The sequence below is a fragment of the Esox lucius genome, chromosome 17, assembly GCF_011004845.1.
Source record: "Esox lucius isolate fEsoLuc1 chromosome 17, fEsoLuc1.pri, whole genome shotgun sequence".
Lineage (NCBI taxonomy): Eukaryota > Metazoa > Chordata > Actinopteri > Esociformes > Esocidae > Esox > Esox lucius.
The window spans coordinates 1,027,812-1,047,362 of NC_047585.1; the positions used below are offsets into that span (position 1 = coordinate 1,027,812).

Genomic DNA, 19,551 nt, shown 5'->3' on the forward strand with positions numbered 1-19,551 from the left:
CACAAAATTCCCAGTCCAAACATGTTATTTCAATTTATAATACCTGTGTAATCAATGTTGTAAGCCTAATGACTCTGGCCTACTTTAATTTGGATTTTCTAGGTGCATTTTATGGCCACATCCAGGTGAACGTAGTCAGCAATTAAATATTACAAGTCTGGCAAATATCATTTTGAGAAGCCCACAATCTGATTCAACACGTAAGCTGTAATTAATTGTACCATGACTTCCAGATGTTACGTGGCACAGTATAAGAGTACAATTATGTGTTTTGTAGTGTTGATATAATAAAGAATATCTGAAAAGTACATGAAATAACCAAATCCAGATTTGGTTATTTAGCGGAACAGAAGGGTCCATCTTGCCAACAGAATGTACAGCCTTTTAGATTCAGATTTATGTTAAACCTTAAAAAACATTATTTAATTAACCCAATGGATAGGACCCAAGGTCTGTACTGGAGCTCATGAGGCCTGAATACCATTAGTATCACTAGGCTAAGTTTTCCCACTCTTCAGCTCGCTGTAGGAGTGTTTGGAATGTCCTCCTGCAGCATCAGGTATCCCTCATGTTTAAGGTCATGTGACCTCAAGCATAAGCATTTGTGCTGACATCGCTGCCCTCAAACCTCACCCAAAATGCTGATGTATCATATGCTAGGCCCTTTCTAAAACATTTTGCAAGTATCCTGACCAGTGCAAGATTTGTGTCTGCATAACATTGGAATACACTATTTGCTTTTTGGCTTGCATTATATCCTCATATCTTATTTTAACATTTGACACACACACTGTCTTCAGACAACTACAGTAGTCTTACCCCTGGGTTGATTGTTACACAGTACGTGTGGTTGATTGTCAAAATATTTTCCATGTTTTTCAGCAATATTTAAAACAATTTAGAACGTTTTAGACATTCTAAAGACTTTGGATTTCTTTTGGGTGATAGCTAGTTATGCATAGAATAATACCAAAATTCAAAAGATGATATTGCATATTATTTATTAAATCCGGATCCAGAAAATCACACAAAATGTTGGATTGCTCCTCTACTTTGTTATAGTGGAGAAGGTAGTTTAATTGTGATAAGCAACCCAACATCAATGTGACAATCATTCTTGACCCCCTAAGATGATATACCACATGGCTTAAGCCAGCATAATATAGCCATCTGTTCCTCTTTTCTATAAATATGTTTATGGATTCTCCCATTGTACATGTACAAATAGCGCTTCAAGACGACCACAGTCTGATTCAACATGTAATTTGAGGAAAGCTTTTATAAATGACAATTTCAATGCCTCTCTCTACTACTTCACAACAATCTGGTTGGAGCCCTTGTTGAGAACTTGGTGAGAACATAGCCTTTTGTCAAACTAGGAATTATTTTTGCCGAACCACGTAAGTGGAGCCGGCCAAGAAGAGCGAATGTCTCTTACTGAATGAGTGAGTTGAGTGAATGAGTCAGTGAGTGAGTCAGTGAGTGAGTGAGTGACTAAATACCCCTTGTTAAATAGTGTAGTGGTTAGAGTTGCAGACTTACATGCAGGGAGGCCTTGATACAGCCAAAACAAATTATGCATTAGGATGTGTTCAGGATAGACAAAAACTTTGCTGGCTGCTATATTAGGATTTGTTCCGGATAGACAAAAACTTTGCTGGCTACAACCATTAGTTGTAATATTATAGTAAGCCTAAAATAAAACTGTTTAAGGCTATATTGCAACTATTTAACACAGTGCTTAATGGTGTCTATCTGAATATTCAAACTTGGCATGATATTAAGAGGATAACTGTATTATGTGACCCTTTCATACTGTTTCTTTCTAAAGAAACGAACCAGCCATGGAGTGATTGGGGTCATTGTTTTCATTACAGGTAGACTGTCCAGCTATTAGCTAGCCATATACAGTAATCTTTGTACAAGAGTACACTTTAGTTGAACGATAATAAACGTTCTGTTGTCCACGTTATTTCAGCAAAAATGTAATGGCTGAGGCAAAAGTTACATTCCCGCTGTTTAAATAGCGAAATGGTTAAAGACACAGTTCCTTGCAATCTGTTTTAGTTAGCTGGCATGGCGTTTGCTAAATCAGGCTTAAGAGTCTGAGTTTTTAAGGGGGACCAGTAATAGAAGTTAAAATGCTGTCACAATCTCTACTGTTATGTGTTTCTGGCTTAGAACCTCTGTTACATGACTAAAATGTAAATTGTATAATGTTATGTATAATATTAGTTAGACCCTGGCAGTGTGTTCTCTATATCATATTTCAAACCAGTTCTAACCCCAAAAATCTTTCTTTGAAAGGTAGAAATTGCTTTAATTGACCTTGTCTGGAATCTATAGTTATAGCTGCCTAACACACCTCACTGTTGTCTCGCTGCAGGTCTCCAAAATCCATGTTGTGTGTAGTCCCCGATGTGTCTGTCTTCAGTGGGGAGTGGAGGTGGCTACAGCATCCCATCACTGTCCCTTTGTCCCTCATCCGCCTGGATGGTCTGATCTACAGGAGCACCTATAGCTTCACCTACACACCCGAACACAACAATCCACCACAGGCCAGGGGGGCACTACGCAATGCCCCTGACTCTGACACCCTTATAGACTCAATCCATCAAGAGTTCACTCGCGCCAACTTCCACTTGTTCATGCAGAGCTAGTAAGAGGCTAATGTGAATAAGTGTGTAGGGAGCTAGGGTGCATTCAGGTACACACCACCAGTTAATTAATTTGTTAATCCATTAGGACTGTACAAGGGCAGCCTTCCAGAGATAGTTGCCGATTCCAAATGTAGCCCTGATACTAATATTTAAATGGGCCATATGTACGATTTTTACTACACTTCTAGCATAAATACAAAGCAAAAACGATCTGTAGACTGCAGTTAGTGTTTCAAATAATATTTTTCTACAATATTGTTCAGAGTGACTGAGATAACGCCAATTTAAATGTTCACAACTAGACAGATACATCTCAGAAATGGACCAAAACAACTGTCTGAATAATGCTTCAACATGAAAAAGTAAGTGGAAATGACATTTAACTTGCTCTAATTGAGGATCCAAACTCAACACTGCAAATTCCTTTAGATATGGTTGCACCACTGAAAACAAAAGAAATATGCAACAAGGAACTCGCTCCGTGGTACACAGACAATACTAGAGCACTCAAGCAAGCCTCCAGAAAATTGGAGCGAAGGTGGCGCTCCACCAAGTTGGAAGTATTTAGACTAGTCTGGATAGACAGTATACTACAATATCGAAAAGCACATCCGCTCGATCAGCTTATTTCTCCAACCTGATTACGGTGAACAAAAACAATCCAAAATGTCTCTTTGATACAGTTGCAAAGTTAACAAAAAAGCATTGCACAACAAGTGAACTGGGTCTTCACTTCAGCAGTAATGAATAGATGAACTACTTGGATGAACATATCATCACAGTTAGAAAACAAACAACTAACTCCTTAAATAGATATAGTCCTCAAAATCTGTTGCCTTGGGATTACCCAGAACTTTTCTGACCTGGTGTCAATAGGTGTCAATTTGACCCTGTTTTGGGCGACACTAAATTAGTGATGAGTTCTAAACCCATATATTGTCAACTAAACCCGATTCCCACAAAACTACTTAAGGAGCTTCCTGTGCAAGGTCAGCCAATGTTGAACGTAATTAATTGCTCACTATCCTCCAGATGTGTACCAAACTCTCTAAAAATAGCGTAAACAAAACCTCTTCTGAAAAAATCTTAACTGGATCCAGAATATTAAACAGTGATAGGCCAATATCAAACCTTACAAAACTGGGTGATGTCATCCGGAATCACAATGTCAATTTTCACTGTTATGATGATAACACACAGTTGTATATTTCAATGAAACATGGAGAAGCCCCAATATTAGCTACTTTGGAAGCATGTGTTTCAAATATTAGGAATTGGATGACGGATAACTTCTTGCTTTTAAACTCAATAAAAACATAAATGCTCATTTTAGGACCCAAGAAACAGAGTTTTGTTGGCAGACCTTACAGTTAGAGGTGGAGAAAGTACAAAGTACAGGTACTCAACTTGGTTCAGCTGTGTTCACCACTTTATCCACTAATCACGATCTAAGTAACCAGGTAAAGGTAGTTCAAAACTAACCAGTGATCAATTAAATAAAAGGGAAGAGTGTAAATGTCCAATTAACATCACTTGTTATATATGAACTCTGTTTCTCTGGTCATTTTGCTCTAACTTAGGGACTTCCCAAAACTGGTGAACACAGCTGAGTACATTTAATTTGTACTTTTTCCACCTCTGCTCACAGTGAACTTTGATGGTTGTATGATCATATCCCAGAAAACTGTGAGAAATCTCAGCGTTACCCTCAACCCAGATCTCTCCTTTAATGAACATATAAAATATATCTCAAGCTGCTTTTTTCTATCTTCAGAACATTGCAAAAATCTGAAACTTTCTGTAAAAAACTGATGCAGAAAGAATTATCCATGCTTTTGTCACTTCTAGATTAGATTACTGTAATGCTCTTCTCTCTGGTTACCCTGATAAATCAATAAATAAACTTAAATTAGTGCTGAACACAGCTCCTAAAATCCTATCTAGAACTAAAAAACACATTATTCCAGCCTCTGTACACTGGCTGCCTGTGAAGGTTAGAGCTGATTTTAAGGTTTTGTTGTTAACCTATAAAGCAATACATGGACTTGCTCCTAATTACCTCGCTGAAATGATCCAGCCATACATACCTATACAAAACCTAAGAAAGCATTCTAAACAGCCGGAGGCAGGGCTTTCACTCATAGAGCTTCACTACTGTGGAATGATCTGCTAATTAAGATTAGAAATGCAGACTTCGTGGAAACTTTCAATTGTCTACTAAAGACTAATCTCTTCAGCATGGTCTATGATTAAGTGTAGTCTGGTCCAGGGGTGTGAAGGTGAACGGAAAGGCTTAATACGGTCCACCCTTCCTGTCTTGCCAGGTGGGCTCTCATCACCACTGGGAAGCCCTCTCTCCAAGCCATTCGGGGGCAGAATCACAGGTTTGCTGTTGTCTCTCCTTTGTGTCCATTGTGCAATTGGTGTGAACTCTGCTGGCAATAATCAGCCCTCATTTTGGGGTGGTTGCGGTTGGTTGGTGTCCCTTTGGTTGATGCTTGGCAATGTGGGTGGATTGACCTCCTGCCTTTTGGACCCTGTCCGGGGCACAGCCAGAAGAGGACTGGTCACCCCTCTGAGCCTGGGTCCTCTCTATTTTTGGCATTCTTAGGGAGTTTTTCTTAGCCACTGAAACTCAACACTACTGTTGTTTGCTCCTTGGGGTTTAAGGCCAGGTGTTTTGTAAAAGCACTTTGTAACATCTGCTGATGTAAAAAGGGCTTTATAAATACATTTGATTGAGTGATTGATTTGGAATAAAATCATATAGGATCTTTTGTAATTACCTCTTTCCACAAAAGTATTAACCTATACCGATAAATAATTATTCTATTGTAATTACAATGTTTAACATGGCAGTTACATAGTAACTGTATCCACTAAACTATAACTAAATGTGTTAGTTGTATATAGGAAATTAAAAGATTATGAAACATTAATCATTGTTATGATCTATTTAAATTGTTGTGCTTACAGTAAAAATTTTACACATACATTAAGGTTACAACAAAGGGATTTAAACAAAATATTGTAATAGAGCTGTCTGCAAGAGTTACTGGGAAGTAAGTCTGTCCTCACAGAAAATACAGTTGTGTAACTTCCTACGCATTGCAGTATTCCTGAGGGAAACCCTTTCCTGACAGGAAGTAGACCCTTTCAGTGTCAATATGCCTAAGAGTTGATATCTACATTCAAAAATAGTTATCACATACAAAGTCATATGAACATAACTTAACACATAAAAAATGGAAGAGACACAATCACTCATATAGTCTAAAAACACACATACACATTCACACAACACAGGCATACACACAAAGCTATACACTCTTCACTTGGAAATATGCTCCCATCTGGTGATCTATGGCAGAGAAATGAAGGCAGGGGCTGTCAGGAGGCACTTGTATGAAGGGTAGGGGAGCCTCTCGTCTACTCTCTGTATGTTATTCGGCATAATACGGCTTTGTTTTAGTATTTCACACCTGTACACATTTTCAAAAATGCATTTAATAAATTATTTGTCATTTTCTAATGTACATTCTGGTTCATTAACAAAAATAATAAAACAATTATTCTATCTATAAAAGTAGTGATTTGACTAAAAGAAGTGATTTGGCTAAACTGTATAGAAAAACCATTCATGCAGAAATATCTGTGAATGAATGTTGCTAGCTTATCCTATACCATGTCCTAAAGCTACACAGAGGAAGTTTGGTGAGAGGAGCTGCTGTGGAGGAAACCACATTTTTATATTTCCCTGCCGACACAGGGCTGTACAGACAGAGAGTGACTGTGATCACGAGTGAACAAAGTCCTTCCTGTTCTAGTATAAGGATGTAGTGACATCAATAGGTAGATTGTTTCAGATCCACTGCAAGTTCATTATAAATGTATTTGCTAATATTATTATTTAAAGATCACAAAAGAAAAAAAACAAGAAATGTTTATATATACAGCTCTGGAAAAAAATTAAGAGACCACTGCACCTTTTTCTTTCCTTTCCAAATAAAGTTGAAAAGGAAAGTTTTGAGTGAGGAACAGAAGTGTTCACTTTGCAGTGGTCTCTAATTTCTTTCCGGAGCGGGGATGTGTGTGTGTGTGTATATGTATAGATGTGTGTGTAAAATAAATGGGAAGCTCACTGAACTTTGTACATACCTTATGTAAAGAATTTGGAAATTCTGATATTCTTTTTTTATCTACCTTTTTCTATTGACCTTGTTTAATTGGTTTACTCCAGGGCTACTACTGTAGCTTCTATGTGTGTTTTTCCTATGTGTTTGATGTGACGAAGTGAAGGGGTACCTTTGTGTCCCCTTTAGGTATGGGTGGGCTCATAGTGAGCTTTCAGGAAGGAAAATATATTGTACTTTTTACTGGAAAAACAGGCAGATGGTCTGATATGGCTTTTCAACATTGGTCTGTTTCAACATTCAAATAACTATATACTTTTCATTCAGGAAGTAAGGAAACCAGGCACCATTACTCCTCAGTAATGAATACTGTACAGTACAAAGTCCATGTCCAATGATATAACTAGAACATTTCTAAAACATGACAAGTAATTGTGTAATATTATTGTCATAAACATAGAAGTATTATAAGTATTATATTTGTTAAACAATGTATACATAACTGATGAATATAAAAGGCAGTCCATCAGTCTAAGCAACGGGATTTAAACTTGATGGGACAGCAAATAGCCTAGTGTTTAAAGTGTAGTGCTCATAAGATATTAGATACATCCCATGTTATGCTGCTTCTAATTTTTTATGATCTGCCTGATCATGTGGGTTTTAGGAACACATTTGGAGATATATTTATCGGCTATTTAGATACACCTATTTAGTATCTCTTTTGCCTCCAGAACAAACGGAATTCTTCAGAGCATGGATTCAACGAGGTGCTGGAGACGCTGAAATGGATTCCACCTCATCACAAAGGTGCTCAAATGGATTGAGATCTGGGGACTGTGCTGGCAATAAGAGTAACTTGAAGTAACTGTCATGTCTGTGAAATGAACTTGGGATTATACATACTTTGTGACATGGCGTGTTGTCCTGCTAGAAGTATCCATTTTAAATGAGTAGACTATGATAAACTGGAGCACATGGCCATCAAGAATAGGTAGGTACCCTGAGGCATTTAAATGTTGCTGGTATTAACTAGTTAATGTGTGCCAAGAAAACATTCTCCACATAATTACAACATCACCAGCCTATTATATTGATGTATGGCAGCATGGATCCATGCAGTTATGCCAAATTCTGACCTTAACATTTGCACGTCTCCATAGAAATCGAGATTGTATGGATATACAGATTTTATGGAGTATGGATATGCCAGTGGTCACAGTTGGATCAATAATCAGGAAGTGGAAGCTGTGTCACACCATCCAGACAATGCCAATAAACCCACTTTGAAGAAAATACGTTGAGTTGCAGGGAGTGGAGTAACAGTGAACTAGTACTAGTAATACTAGTACTGGTACTAATAGAAAGGTGTCAGAACACACAGTTCATCACAGTTGGTTGCGTATTGGGCTGCGTAGCCATAGACCAGACAGGGTGCCCATACTCACCCCTGTCCACTCCTGAAAGCGCCTACAATGGGCATGTGAGCATCAGAACTGGACCACGGAGCAATGGAAGAATGCCTGGTCTGATGACTCACGTTTCCTTTTACATCACATGGATGGCCGGGTGTGTGTGCGTCGCTTACCCGGAAAACATATGGCGCCAGGATGCACTATGGGGGAGGCAGTGTGATGCTTTGGGCAATGTTCTACTGGGAAACCTTGGGTCCTGCCATTCATGTGGATGTTACTTTCACACATACCACCTATCTAAGCATTGTTGCAGACCATGTGCACCCTTTCATGGCAATGGTATTTCTTGATGGCACTGGTCTCTTTCAGCAGGATAATGCGCCCTGCCACAAAGCAAAAATATTTCAAGAATGGATTGAGGAACACAACAACGTTGAGTTGTTGTGTTGACTTGGCCTCCAAATTCTCCAAATCTCAATGCAATTGAGCATCTGTGGGATGTGCTGGACAAACAGGTCCAATCCATGGAGGCTCCACCTCGCTTCTTTCAGGACTTAAAGGATCTGCTGCTAACATCTTGGTGCCAGATACCACAGCACTTTTTCAGAGGCCTAGTGGAATCAGTGCCTCGACAGATCAGGGCTGTTTTGGTAGCAAAAGAGGGACCTACGCAATATTAGGCAGGTGGTCATAATGTTATGGCTTTATGGATTTATGGTAAATAAATATTGCAACATGTAAAACTGTTTCACAAAGCAAAAACAAACACAAACCATTGATCACAATTAGACACAATTAGAAACCTCCAGCATCTAAATTTATTCAAGACCACAAGGTATTTAAGCCTGAGCTCATTTTACTTATTCCACTCCAGGGGGGCCAGATGGGTGTGTGTGCAGTAGTCTAAGCTGACCTGTGCTGGTGTGTGGGGGGTCCTCTCAATCAGAAGGGTGTGTAGCAAGCTAATGTTAAAACAACAATTAATTTATGGAAATTTTATTAGAGATGTCTGTTCAGACAAATCTGTATATAATTTCAAAAACCAGTGGTAGTTACTATTTCAGAGGGAGACACTTTTGTCAATGCAAAAATGACCTTATTGGCAATATCTTAATAAAAGTAATAACTGAAGATATGTCAAATAAGGTAATGGCACATTTCACTTTTAAGGCATCAGTAAGGTAACAGAGTTCAGCAAGGCATCAAGTATGATATTCAAACAATGTCAAGTAGACTGGTTGTTTGTGGAGAATCACAAAATGTTCCTCAGTTAATCTGTGCAGAGGCATCCCTCTCAAATCACCTTTTACCGTTTCGTTTTCCCTACCGCTAATAAGGTTACTCACATAAGCACGGTTCCATAAACACCCGGAATGCTGTGCGTTCAACTGACTGAGGAAAACAACACATTCTTTCAGATAATTTCCAGAGCTCAGCTCACAGAGAAACACGTGTCTTGTAAGATCTGAAATAACTATGCTGGAGTTTTATTTCCTTAAACATTTACCCGAAGGTAATAATTAACATAATTGGTTGACTCAAAGAGGGCAGACGTTACATATTTTATCTTTTGTAGGTTTTTACCCAAATGTATTTTTTTCCTTCTCCTCTGCCTGTCAATGACTAGTAGACATTTTATGGGATTTAAGTGCAACCAGCCTATAGTTTCACTAAGCACCGAAACACATTGGCTCCACTATGCTTATAGCATACAAAGCATATCATTTCCTCTTCATTATGTATGGGCCCCCCAAAAACATTAAACCATTGAGCATCAAAACCACTGGCTCTGTTAATTAGAGGATCTAGGAATCACATAAAAAATACATGAAATCACTCTAATACATGAAATCACTGTAATTAATCACAGTCAATGCTATTGTTGTATATTTTCGTTAAGTTCTTGTAAATTTGACTAGCATTAAAAATGCAACAGAGCTTAATATAAACAGCTCCAAAAAATTAAGAGAACACTAAAAACACACATTGGGTCTTGATGAACTAAATATATTAAAGATCAATATCTTTACTGTACATTGTGTAATTCATTGAGAACAAAATGATGTAACAACGGTCAATGGAAACCAAAAATCACCAACCGAGGACTGGATTCAACCTCACACCGAAAATGTAAGTTAACAATTGAAATCACAGGCTGTTCCAATTTGCCTGAATATCAGGAGGAACCCAGAGCCCACTGCACCATCACTGACGCACCGCCAAACCGGTCATGCTGGATGATGTTGCAGGCAGCATAACATTCACTATGGTGTCTCCAGACTCTTTCACGTCTGTCACATGTGCTCAATGTGAACCTGCTCTCATCTGTGAAGAGAACGGGGTGCTAATAGTGAACCTGCCAATTCTGATGTTCTCTGGCGAATGCCAATCAAGCTGCGCGGTGCAGGACTGTGAACACAGGTCCCACTAGAGGACGTTGGGCCCTCATACCACCCTCATGGAGTCTGTTTCTGAGAGTTTGGTCAGAAATATGCACACCAGTAGCCCACAGGAGGACATTTTGTGCTCCTCGCACAAAGGAGCAGATACCAGTCCTGCTGCTTGGTTGATGCCCTTTTACAGTCCTGTCCAGCTCTTCTTGTGAAACGGCCCATATCATTGCGTCACCTGCATGCTCTTGAGACTGTACTGAGAGACAAAGCAAACCTTCTTGCAATGGCACGTATGGATGTGTCTTAATTTTTTCCAGACCTGTATATACAGTACATTACAAATACAGACATACATACATTTGTGCTCATAAGTTTGCATACCCTGGCAGAAATTGTGAAATGTTGGCATTGATTTTGAAAATATGATCATGAAAAAAAAAATGTAAGGATAGTGATCACATGAAGCCTTTTATTATCACATAGTTGTTTGGCTCATTTTAAAATCAAAATGATAACAGAAATCATTCAAATGGCTTTGAGCAAAAGTTTACATACCCTTGAATGTTTGGCCTTGTTACAGACACAGGGGAAAATGGCAATTAAAGGTGAATTTCCCACACCTGTGGCTTTTTAAATTGCAATGAGTGTCCGTGTATAAATAGTCAATTAGGTTTTTTAGCTCTCATGTGGATGCACTGAGCAGGCTAGATACTGAACCATGAGGAGCAGAAAAGAACTGTCAAAAGACCTGCGAAACACGTTTATGATACTTTATTAAGATGGAAAAGGATAGTAAAAGATATCCAAAGCCTTGCAAATGCCAGTTGTCAGGGACATTTCTCGAACTGATGTATTCTTCCTGATTAAAGTATTGAGTCCCCATGTTCAAATTAGAAAAGGAATGTGGGAGTGGGGGATCTGGTATGCCCTCGGGGGCATCATTGACTCATGAATCTGCCCCCCTGTATAACTCATCACAACATTTATTGTCTGTCCAGATGCTGTAAGTCCTCTTCAGAGTTGAAGTGGTTACCCATGTGGGGAAGGACAGCCTGCCCCTTGTGTGAAACCTAGGTAGTAATAGAACGAAGGGAATGTGTTCTGTTGAAATACAACAGCTGTGCAGGATCTTACCACACCCCTTTTTCCCCTTTAAGTACTATTGATTGTCCTGTATTAATTTAGAGATTATTCACCGTTACTTGGTATCCTGTGTACTCTCTCCTTGCAAGAATAAACTGTTTATTGTGCAACTGAGTTTTCCGCTGTTTTACCTACCATTTTTGTAAAATATTTGGACTTTAGAAATTGCCATCACACAGTCAGTACTGTTCAATCACTTATTAAGAAGTTGAAAATTCGGGGATCTCTTGATTGATTTGGAGTGACGAGACCAAAATAGAGCTTTATGGTCACAACCATAAGCGCAATGTTTGGAGAGGGTTCAACAAGGCCTATAGTGAACAAAATACCATCCCCACTGTGTAGCATGGTGGTGGCTCACTGATGTTTTAGGGGTCTGTGAGCTCTAAAGGCACGGGGAATCTTGTGAAAATGTATAGCGAGATGAACGCAGCATGTTATCAGAAAATACTGGCAGGCAATTTGCATTCTTCTGCACAAAAGCTGCGTATGGGACGCTCTTGGACTTTCACAACAATGACCCTAAGCACAAGGCCAAGTCGACCCTCCAGTGGTTACAGCAGAAAAAGGTGAAGGTTCTGGAGTGGTCAGCACAGTCTCCTGACCTTAATCTCATCGAGCCACTCTGGGGAGATCTCAAACCTGTGGTTCATGCAAGATGACCAAAGACTTTGCATGACCTGGAGGCATTTTGCCAAGATGAATGGGCAGCTATACCACCTGGAAGAATTCGGGGCCTCACAGACAACTATTTCAAAAGACTGCACGCTGTCATCGATACTAAAGGGGGCAATACACAGCATTAAGAACCAAGGTTATGAACATAAAAATACAAATTAACATAAAAATGCATGTTGTGTTTCTACAAACCCGATTCCAAAAAAGTTGGGACACTGTACAATTGTGAATAAAAACAGAATGCAATGATGTGGAAGTTCCAAATTTCAATATATTATTCAGAATACAACATAGATGACATATCAAATGTTTAAACTGAGAAAATTTATCACTTTAAGGGAAAAATAAATTGATTTTAAATTTCATGGCATCAACACATCTCAAAAAAGTTGGGACAAGGCCATGTTTACCACTGTGTGGCATCCCCTCTTCTTTTTATAACAGATTGCAAAAGTCTGGGGACTGATGAGACAAGTTGCTCAAGTTTATGAATAGGAATGTTGTCCCATTCATGTCTAATACAGGCTTCTAGTTGCTCAACTGTCTTAGGTCTTCTTTGTCGCACCTTCCTCTTTATGATGCGCCAAATGTTTTCTATGGGTGAAAGATCTGGACTGCAGGCTGGCCATTTCAGTACCCGGATCCTTCTATGCAGCCATGACATTGTAATTGATGCAGTATGTGGTCTGGCATTGTCATGTTGGAAAATGCAAGGTCTTCCCTGAAAGAGACGACGTCTGGATGGGAGCATATGTTGTTCTAGAACTTGGATATAACTGTCAGCATTGATGGTGCCTTTCCAGATGTGTAGGCTGCCCATGCCACACGCACTCATGCAACCCCATACCATCAGAGATGCAGGCTTCTGAACTGAGCGCTGATAACAACTTGGGTTGTCCTTGTCCTCTTTAGTCCGGATGACATGGCGTCCAGTTTTCCAAAATGAACTTCAAATTTTGATTCGTCTGACCACAGAACACTTTTCCACTTTGCCACAGTCCATTTTACATGATCCTTGGCCCAGAGAAAACGCCTGCGCTTCTGGATCCTGTTTAGATACGGCTTCTTTTTTGACCTAACGGCGAATGGCACGGTGGATTGTGTTCACTGACAATGTTTTCTGGAAGTATTCCTGAGCCCATGTTGTGATTTCCATTACAGTATCATTCCTGTATGTGATGCAGTGCCGTCTGAGTGCCCGAAGATCACAGGCATCCAGTATAGTTTTCCGGCCTTGACCCTTACGCACAGAGATTGTTCCAGATTCTCTGAATCTTTGGATGATATTATGAACTGTAGATAATGATAACTTCAAACCCTTTGCAATTTTTCTCTGAGAAACTCCTTTCTGATATTGCTCCACTACTTTTCGCCGCAGCATTGGGGGAATTGGTGATCCTCTGCCCATCTTGACTTCTGAGAGACACTGCCACTCTGAGAGGCTCTTTTTATACCCATTCATGTTGCCAATTGACATAATAAGTTGCAAATTGGTCCTCCAGCTGTTCCTTATCTGTACATTTCCGGCCACTTATTGCTACCTGTCCCAACTTTTTTGGAATGTGTAGCTCTCATGAAATCCAAAATGAGCCAATATTTGGCATGACATTACAACATGTCTCACTTTCAACATTCGATATGTTATCTATATACTATTGTGAATTAAATATGAGTTTATGAGATTTGTAAATTATTCCATACCTTTTTTTACCAACTTTTTTGGAATCGGGTTTGTAAATGTGATTATTCTTAACCATTGCAAAACAGATTTAGTAATTATTTTCCTCTAAATAGTCATAAAACATTAATGGATTATGCACTTTAATACAGAGATTTCAAATTGCAATGTGGCTAACATTTTCTTTTTTGAGGTTTGTCTTTCAGTGTAGAAGGCTACAGCAATTCTTTTGTTCTTCATTATTCACTGCAATGGATCTATCTAGCACTAAAGTCTGCACATATAGGCTGTTGAATAAGTTAGGCCTGAAAATTTAGAGACACTTGCAATACAAAATAATTAATATCTTTAACAGATTCTTGATCAAAGTACTAAAACCACATTTTGTTTCTCACTGGTATATCATTACTTGAGATAATAGCATTGGTCACTCTTGCTGTATGCTGTATGCTTTTATGCTGGTGAGTGACACTGACTATGCAATACCCAACTATGTAGTTATACAATGACCCAATAAATATCTTCTGGGCAAAAGTGACCCCCACATGAATGCAGAATCAAATGACATGTAATTAAAAGTAACATTCCAATACTGATTCTTAGTGAAGATGACTGGTGAAAAGATGATTAAATTAGGGGACATACTGTCGCCAAATTCATTATATATGCAATGTACAGTGTAGAAAATACACAATTAACATATTATTGGTGAATTGTGTATTTTCTACACTGTACACTGCATATATAATTAATTTGGCGACAGTATGTCCCCTAATTTAATCATCTTTTCACCAGTCATCTTCGTCTGTCTCGCAAACCCTATTGGAAAAAAAAGTAATCTGAACTTTTACATTTTGTTAAATGCGTTTTGGATGTAGATTATGCATCAAGTTCCACTAAAATATTTTGACATGGTTGGGTGTAAAATAACTAAGATCCACTTGTTTTTCCAACGTTACTCATGTGACTGGGCCAGATCATTGACATTAAACCGTGAAACCTGCGTACTCTACAATAAATGCTTAGTCGCTATGTTTTCTACACAACTCTATTGGTAAATTTACCCTCTCAAGCCCCTTAAAAATTGCCCAATTGTGGGGAAAACCTACTCCTCCTTCCTTCCTCCTACTCATTCATTTGCTTAATTTATATATTTTTTTATTTTGATCCCCATTTGCATCTACGAACGTACGCATCCTGCATGCTTTTTGAGGTAATATAGACCACAACCCCTTGCACAATAAAAGTGTCACGTTTGAAACGGGAATCAGCCAGGTAAATGAGGTTAAATGTTGGAAATGATGAACGCCACACGGGCTGAGTCGGTGGAGAACGAATGAGATTGCATGGAGAAATAGAGCGATACCTGAAGAAGGAACCCACTGCAATCCTCCGCCTCACAAGTGTATGTCGCTGGTCGGGCCATGGGACATGCAGAGACAGAGAACGAAGCAGTGGACGATTGCGGAAGTGAAGGCGAAGATGCGGTAGGTGGAATTACTGTCAGTTGGTTATCCCCGGAATCCGAAGGATTCTGCATCTTCGGTCTGGTCTTCTGTCACGTTTGAAACGGGAATCAGCCAGGTAAATGAGGTTAAATGTTTTTTTTTGAAGAATGGATCGGGAACCAGAGATAATGGTGAGTAGACAGAACGATGACAGTTGTAAATGACTTAGCTTGTTGATGATCAAAGCCTCTCCAGCAAGGGAAGCGGATGGTGAACAGAAGCACACGGTAACTAGGTTGAAGAAGATCAGGAAACAGGCTATATCAGAACGGGAAATCTCAGTAAGCGTTAGGAAGGTAAGAGGTGAGTCTGAGAGTCTATGTAGAGACGAGACCCGACGATGAATGAAAGGTGAGGGGGGTTTATCAAGGGTGAGCTGGTGATGGGATCCAGGTGGGGATGATTAGAATTCTGGTGATGAGGAACAAGTGGGCGGAGTTGCCGATGAGGGTGATTGAGGCGTGGTGGATGGGGGAATCCTGACAAAAAGAGGAAGGGTTTGTGCAATTCTCTCGTCTTTTAACCTCAGGAAAAAGTCAGTTATCATCACCTATATTGATTGATGCAATATGTCATTCATATATGAAAGAAAAATTGACGTTGTTGGGCCATGAAATTAAATAGCTTTGGTGGTGTAAAGTTCATCTTCTGCTAGCACGGGATCAATCCTTATGACTTTTCCAAGTAGTAAGATACTAGCATTACTGACTTATAAGATATTAAAACAGCCAGTGGCAAAAGATAGATGCCATTTGTAGTGGAAGTAAACCTTTCATGAAAAACGTTAGTCAATTTAAAACAATGCTTAATGGTGTCTAGCTAAACATTCAAACTTGGCGTGTTAATGCGTAATGAAATTATCCAATGCTGAAATGCAATCATTCCCAATACTGGCATACTAGTTAACTATATACTAAACTGTACATACTTCACTATCAGCCACAAATTATTTGCAGTAAGTAGTATTCAATTTGAGATTCAGCCAATGAATCATGTTTTGTAGTTTGGTCTTGGTAGACCAATGGCTGGTCTACAGTGGATATAAAAAGTCTACACACCCCTGTTGAAATGCCAGGTTCTTGTGATGTTAAAGAATGAGACAAAGTTAAATCATTTCAGAACTTTTTCCACCTTTAATGTGACCTATAAAGTGGACAATTCAATTGAAAAACAAACTGAAACAGGTTATTTTAACACAATAACCTGTTTGCATAAGTGCAACTAGGTTAGTGCAACCTTAAATTAATTTATTAGTGCAACCTTAAATTAATTTACTACGGCATTCAGTCTGTTTGGTTAGAAGTCTATTAGCATGGCACATCTTGAAGTGGCAATATTGGCCCACTCTTCTTTGCAAAAGAGTTCCAAATCTGTCAGAATGCGAGGACATCTCCTCTCCACAGCCCTTTTCAGATCACCCTACTGATGTTCAATTGGATTCAGGTATGGGCTCTGGCTGGGCCATTCCAAAACGTTAATCTTCTTCTGGTGAAGCCATGCTTTTGTGGATTTGGATGTGTGCTTTGGGTCGTTGTCGTGCTGAAAGGTGAACTTCCTATTCATCTTCAGCTTTCTAACTGACGCCTGAAGGTTTTGTGCCAAAATTGCCTGGTATTTAGAACTGTTCATAATTTCCTCCACCATGTCTAAGGCCCCGGATCCAGCTGACGAAAAACAGCCCCAAAGCATGATGCTGCCACCACCATGCTTCACTGTGTGTATGCTGTTCTTTGGGTGATGTGCAGTGCTGTTTTTGCACCAAACATATGTTGTTGTCACAGGTAGCACGCAGCCAGTACTTGCCAAAAATTCCTGCAGTTCCTTTAATGTTGCTGTAGGGCTTTTGGAAGCCTCCCTGACCAGTTTTCTTCTCGTCTTTTCAATTTTGAAGGGACGTCCAGTTCTTGGTAATGTCTCTGTTGTGCCATATTTTCTCCACTTGATAATTACTTTCTTCACTGTGTTCCATGGTATATCTGATGCTTTGGAAAGTATTTTCTACCCTTCTCCTGACTGATATCTTTCAACAATTAGATCCCTCTGATGGAAGCTCTCTGTGGACCATGGCTTTTGCTCTGAGATGCAACTAAGAAAATGTCAGGAAAATCCTACTAGAACAGCTGAACTTTATTATTGATTTATCAGTCACTTTAAATGATGACAGGTGTGAAATGATTTCTATTTAACATGAATATGAATGTGATTGGTTAATTCTCAACACAGCCACATCCCCAGTTATAAGAGTGTGTGCACACTTATGCAACCGGTTATTGTAAGGTTTTTATTTTTCATTTTTCCCACTCAAAGATTTCTGTTTGTTTTTCAATTAATTGTTCACATTATAGGTCACATGAAAAGTGGAAAAAGTTCTGAAATATTTTATCTTTGTCTCTTTTTTTTTACATCACAAAACAGGGGTATGTAGACTTTTTATATCCACTGTACATAAAGCAGCCACCTCAACATCTTAGTATTCATGCTCTGAAAACTATATTTGCAATGGCAAAATTGTACTCTACATCGAGGTTTCTTTCTCATTGGTATTTTATAGTGCTCTCTAAATCTTAGTCCATCCTGGGTCGTTGTTTTAGGCAACTTTTTATCTTAGCTGTCGTCCATTCTGGGTTGTGGTTTTAGGCATTCTGAGTATCAGATGAGTTTTTATGTTTTTAAAGTGAGATCCTGTTGGCTCTATAACATTCATAGAGTACGACCTTATACAGGAAGCAGCACAAGTAATAATCCAGGCACTTGTCATCTCACATCTGGATTACTACAACTGTTTGTTAAGACTCCCGGCATGTCCCAAAACCCTGCAACTCATCCAAAACTCTGGAGCACATCTGTGTTCTTTCTTCCCATGTTCTGCCATGTCACCCAACCCCTCTGTGCATTCCACAGTCTGTTGAAGCTCACATCCACTACAAGGCCATGGTGCTTGCTGTAGCAGCAAGGGGAGCTTCACCCTACTTTCAGGCAATACTAAAACTCTATATCTATACCCGAGATCTTCATTCAAGTACTTCTGGGCTTTTGGCTTTCCAGCCCTTATTAGGACAGCTCCTGACCAGCCCATAATCCTGTCCTTGCACCCCAATGATGGAACCAGGTTTAGCTGGAGGCCAGGATAACCTCTGCCTATATTCAGGAAACATCTGAAACCGTACCTTTTAGGAGTTCCTAAAATAATTCTACTGCCACCAATGTCTGTTGTCTTATGTAAACGTTGCTTATTATGTTTATTATTTGTTGTACGATCTTCTTTGCAGAACTGACATTTGCTGTTAATTAATCATCTGATCAGAACGCACTCACTCCTAAGCTCCCATATCCTTTTTAACCCTTTGGCGCGTACAATCACACCGGTGTGATCAATCTAGAGTGGTCCCTGGAGCGTACGATCACACCGGTGTGATTAGAACGTCATGTTTAGAACGCACCATTAGCATACCTAGCTACAAGTAACGTAACAATGGCTGGTAAAACAATGGCGCTATTATTTACTCACATTTAGCTCAAACAGTGTTTATAACTTTATTTCCTGATTGTAATTGTTTCAAGACCATACTATGATATTAACCAGGTAGAAAGCATTCAAATCGGGACAAGAAGTGTTACTTACGTACCAACAGACAGCCAACACTAATACACAAAAGTGAATTATATTAGCGACTACTACCGATCAAAACCATTGCAAAAACTTTCTAGAAGTTATGTTCCCCGTTGTATGCATTTTATATAGTTTATTAATTTTCACTGCACTGGTCACGATTTGTTAGCTAGCGGGCAGCTGACGTTTGCTAGCGGTTAGCTGACGTTTTCTAGCTAGCTATAGTTATAAATCAACCAACTTTTGCAGCTCTTAGAATTCGAGTCAACGAGAGAAGCTTGCAATGCAATGCATGTAGTGTTCCTTACCTAGCAAGGTGACTGTTCAAATGCT

The 19,551-nt window shown here is 39.2% G+C and overlaps 1 protein-coding gene across 1 annotated transcript in view; it reads left to right on the plus strand.

The window, feature by feature from the left end:
• Positions 1-3,082, plus strand: part of rbpjl (recombination signal binding protein for immunoglobulin kappa J region-like) — a 51,789-nt gene extending 48,707 nt beyond the window's left edge. The window contains exon 14 of the mRNA XM_029114070.2: positions 2,387-3,082. Coding sequence (XP_028969903.2) covers positions 2,387-2,660 — 274 coding nt within the window. The 3' untranslated portion in view covers positions 2,661-3,082. The remainder of the gene's footprint in view (positions 1-2,386) is intronic.
• Positions 3,083-19,551: the final 16,469 nt, after the last annotated feature.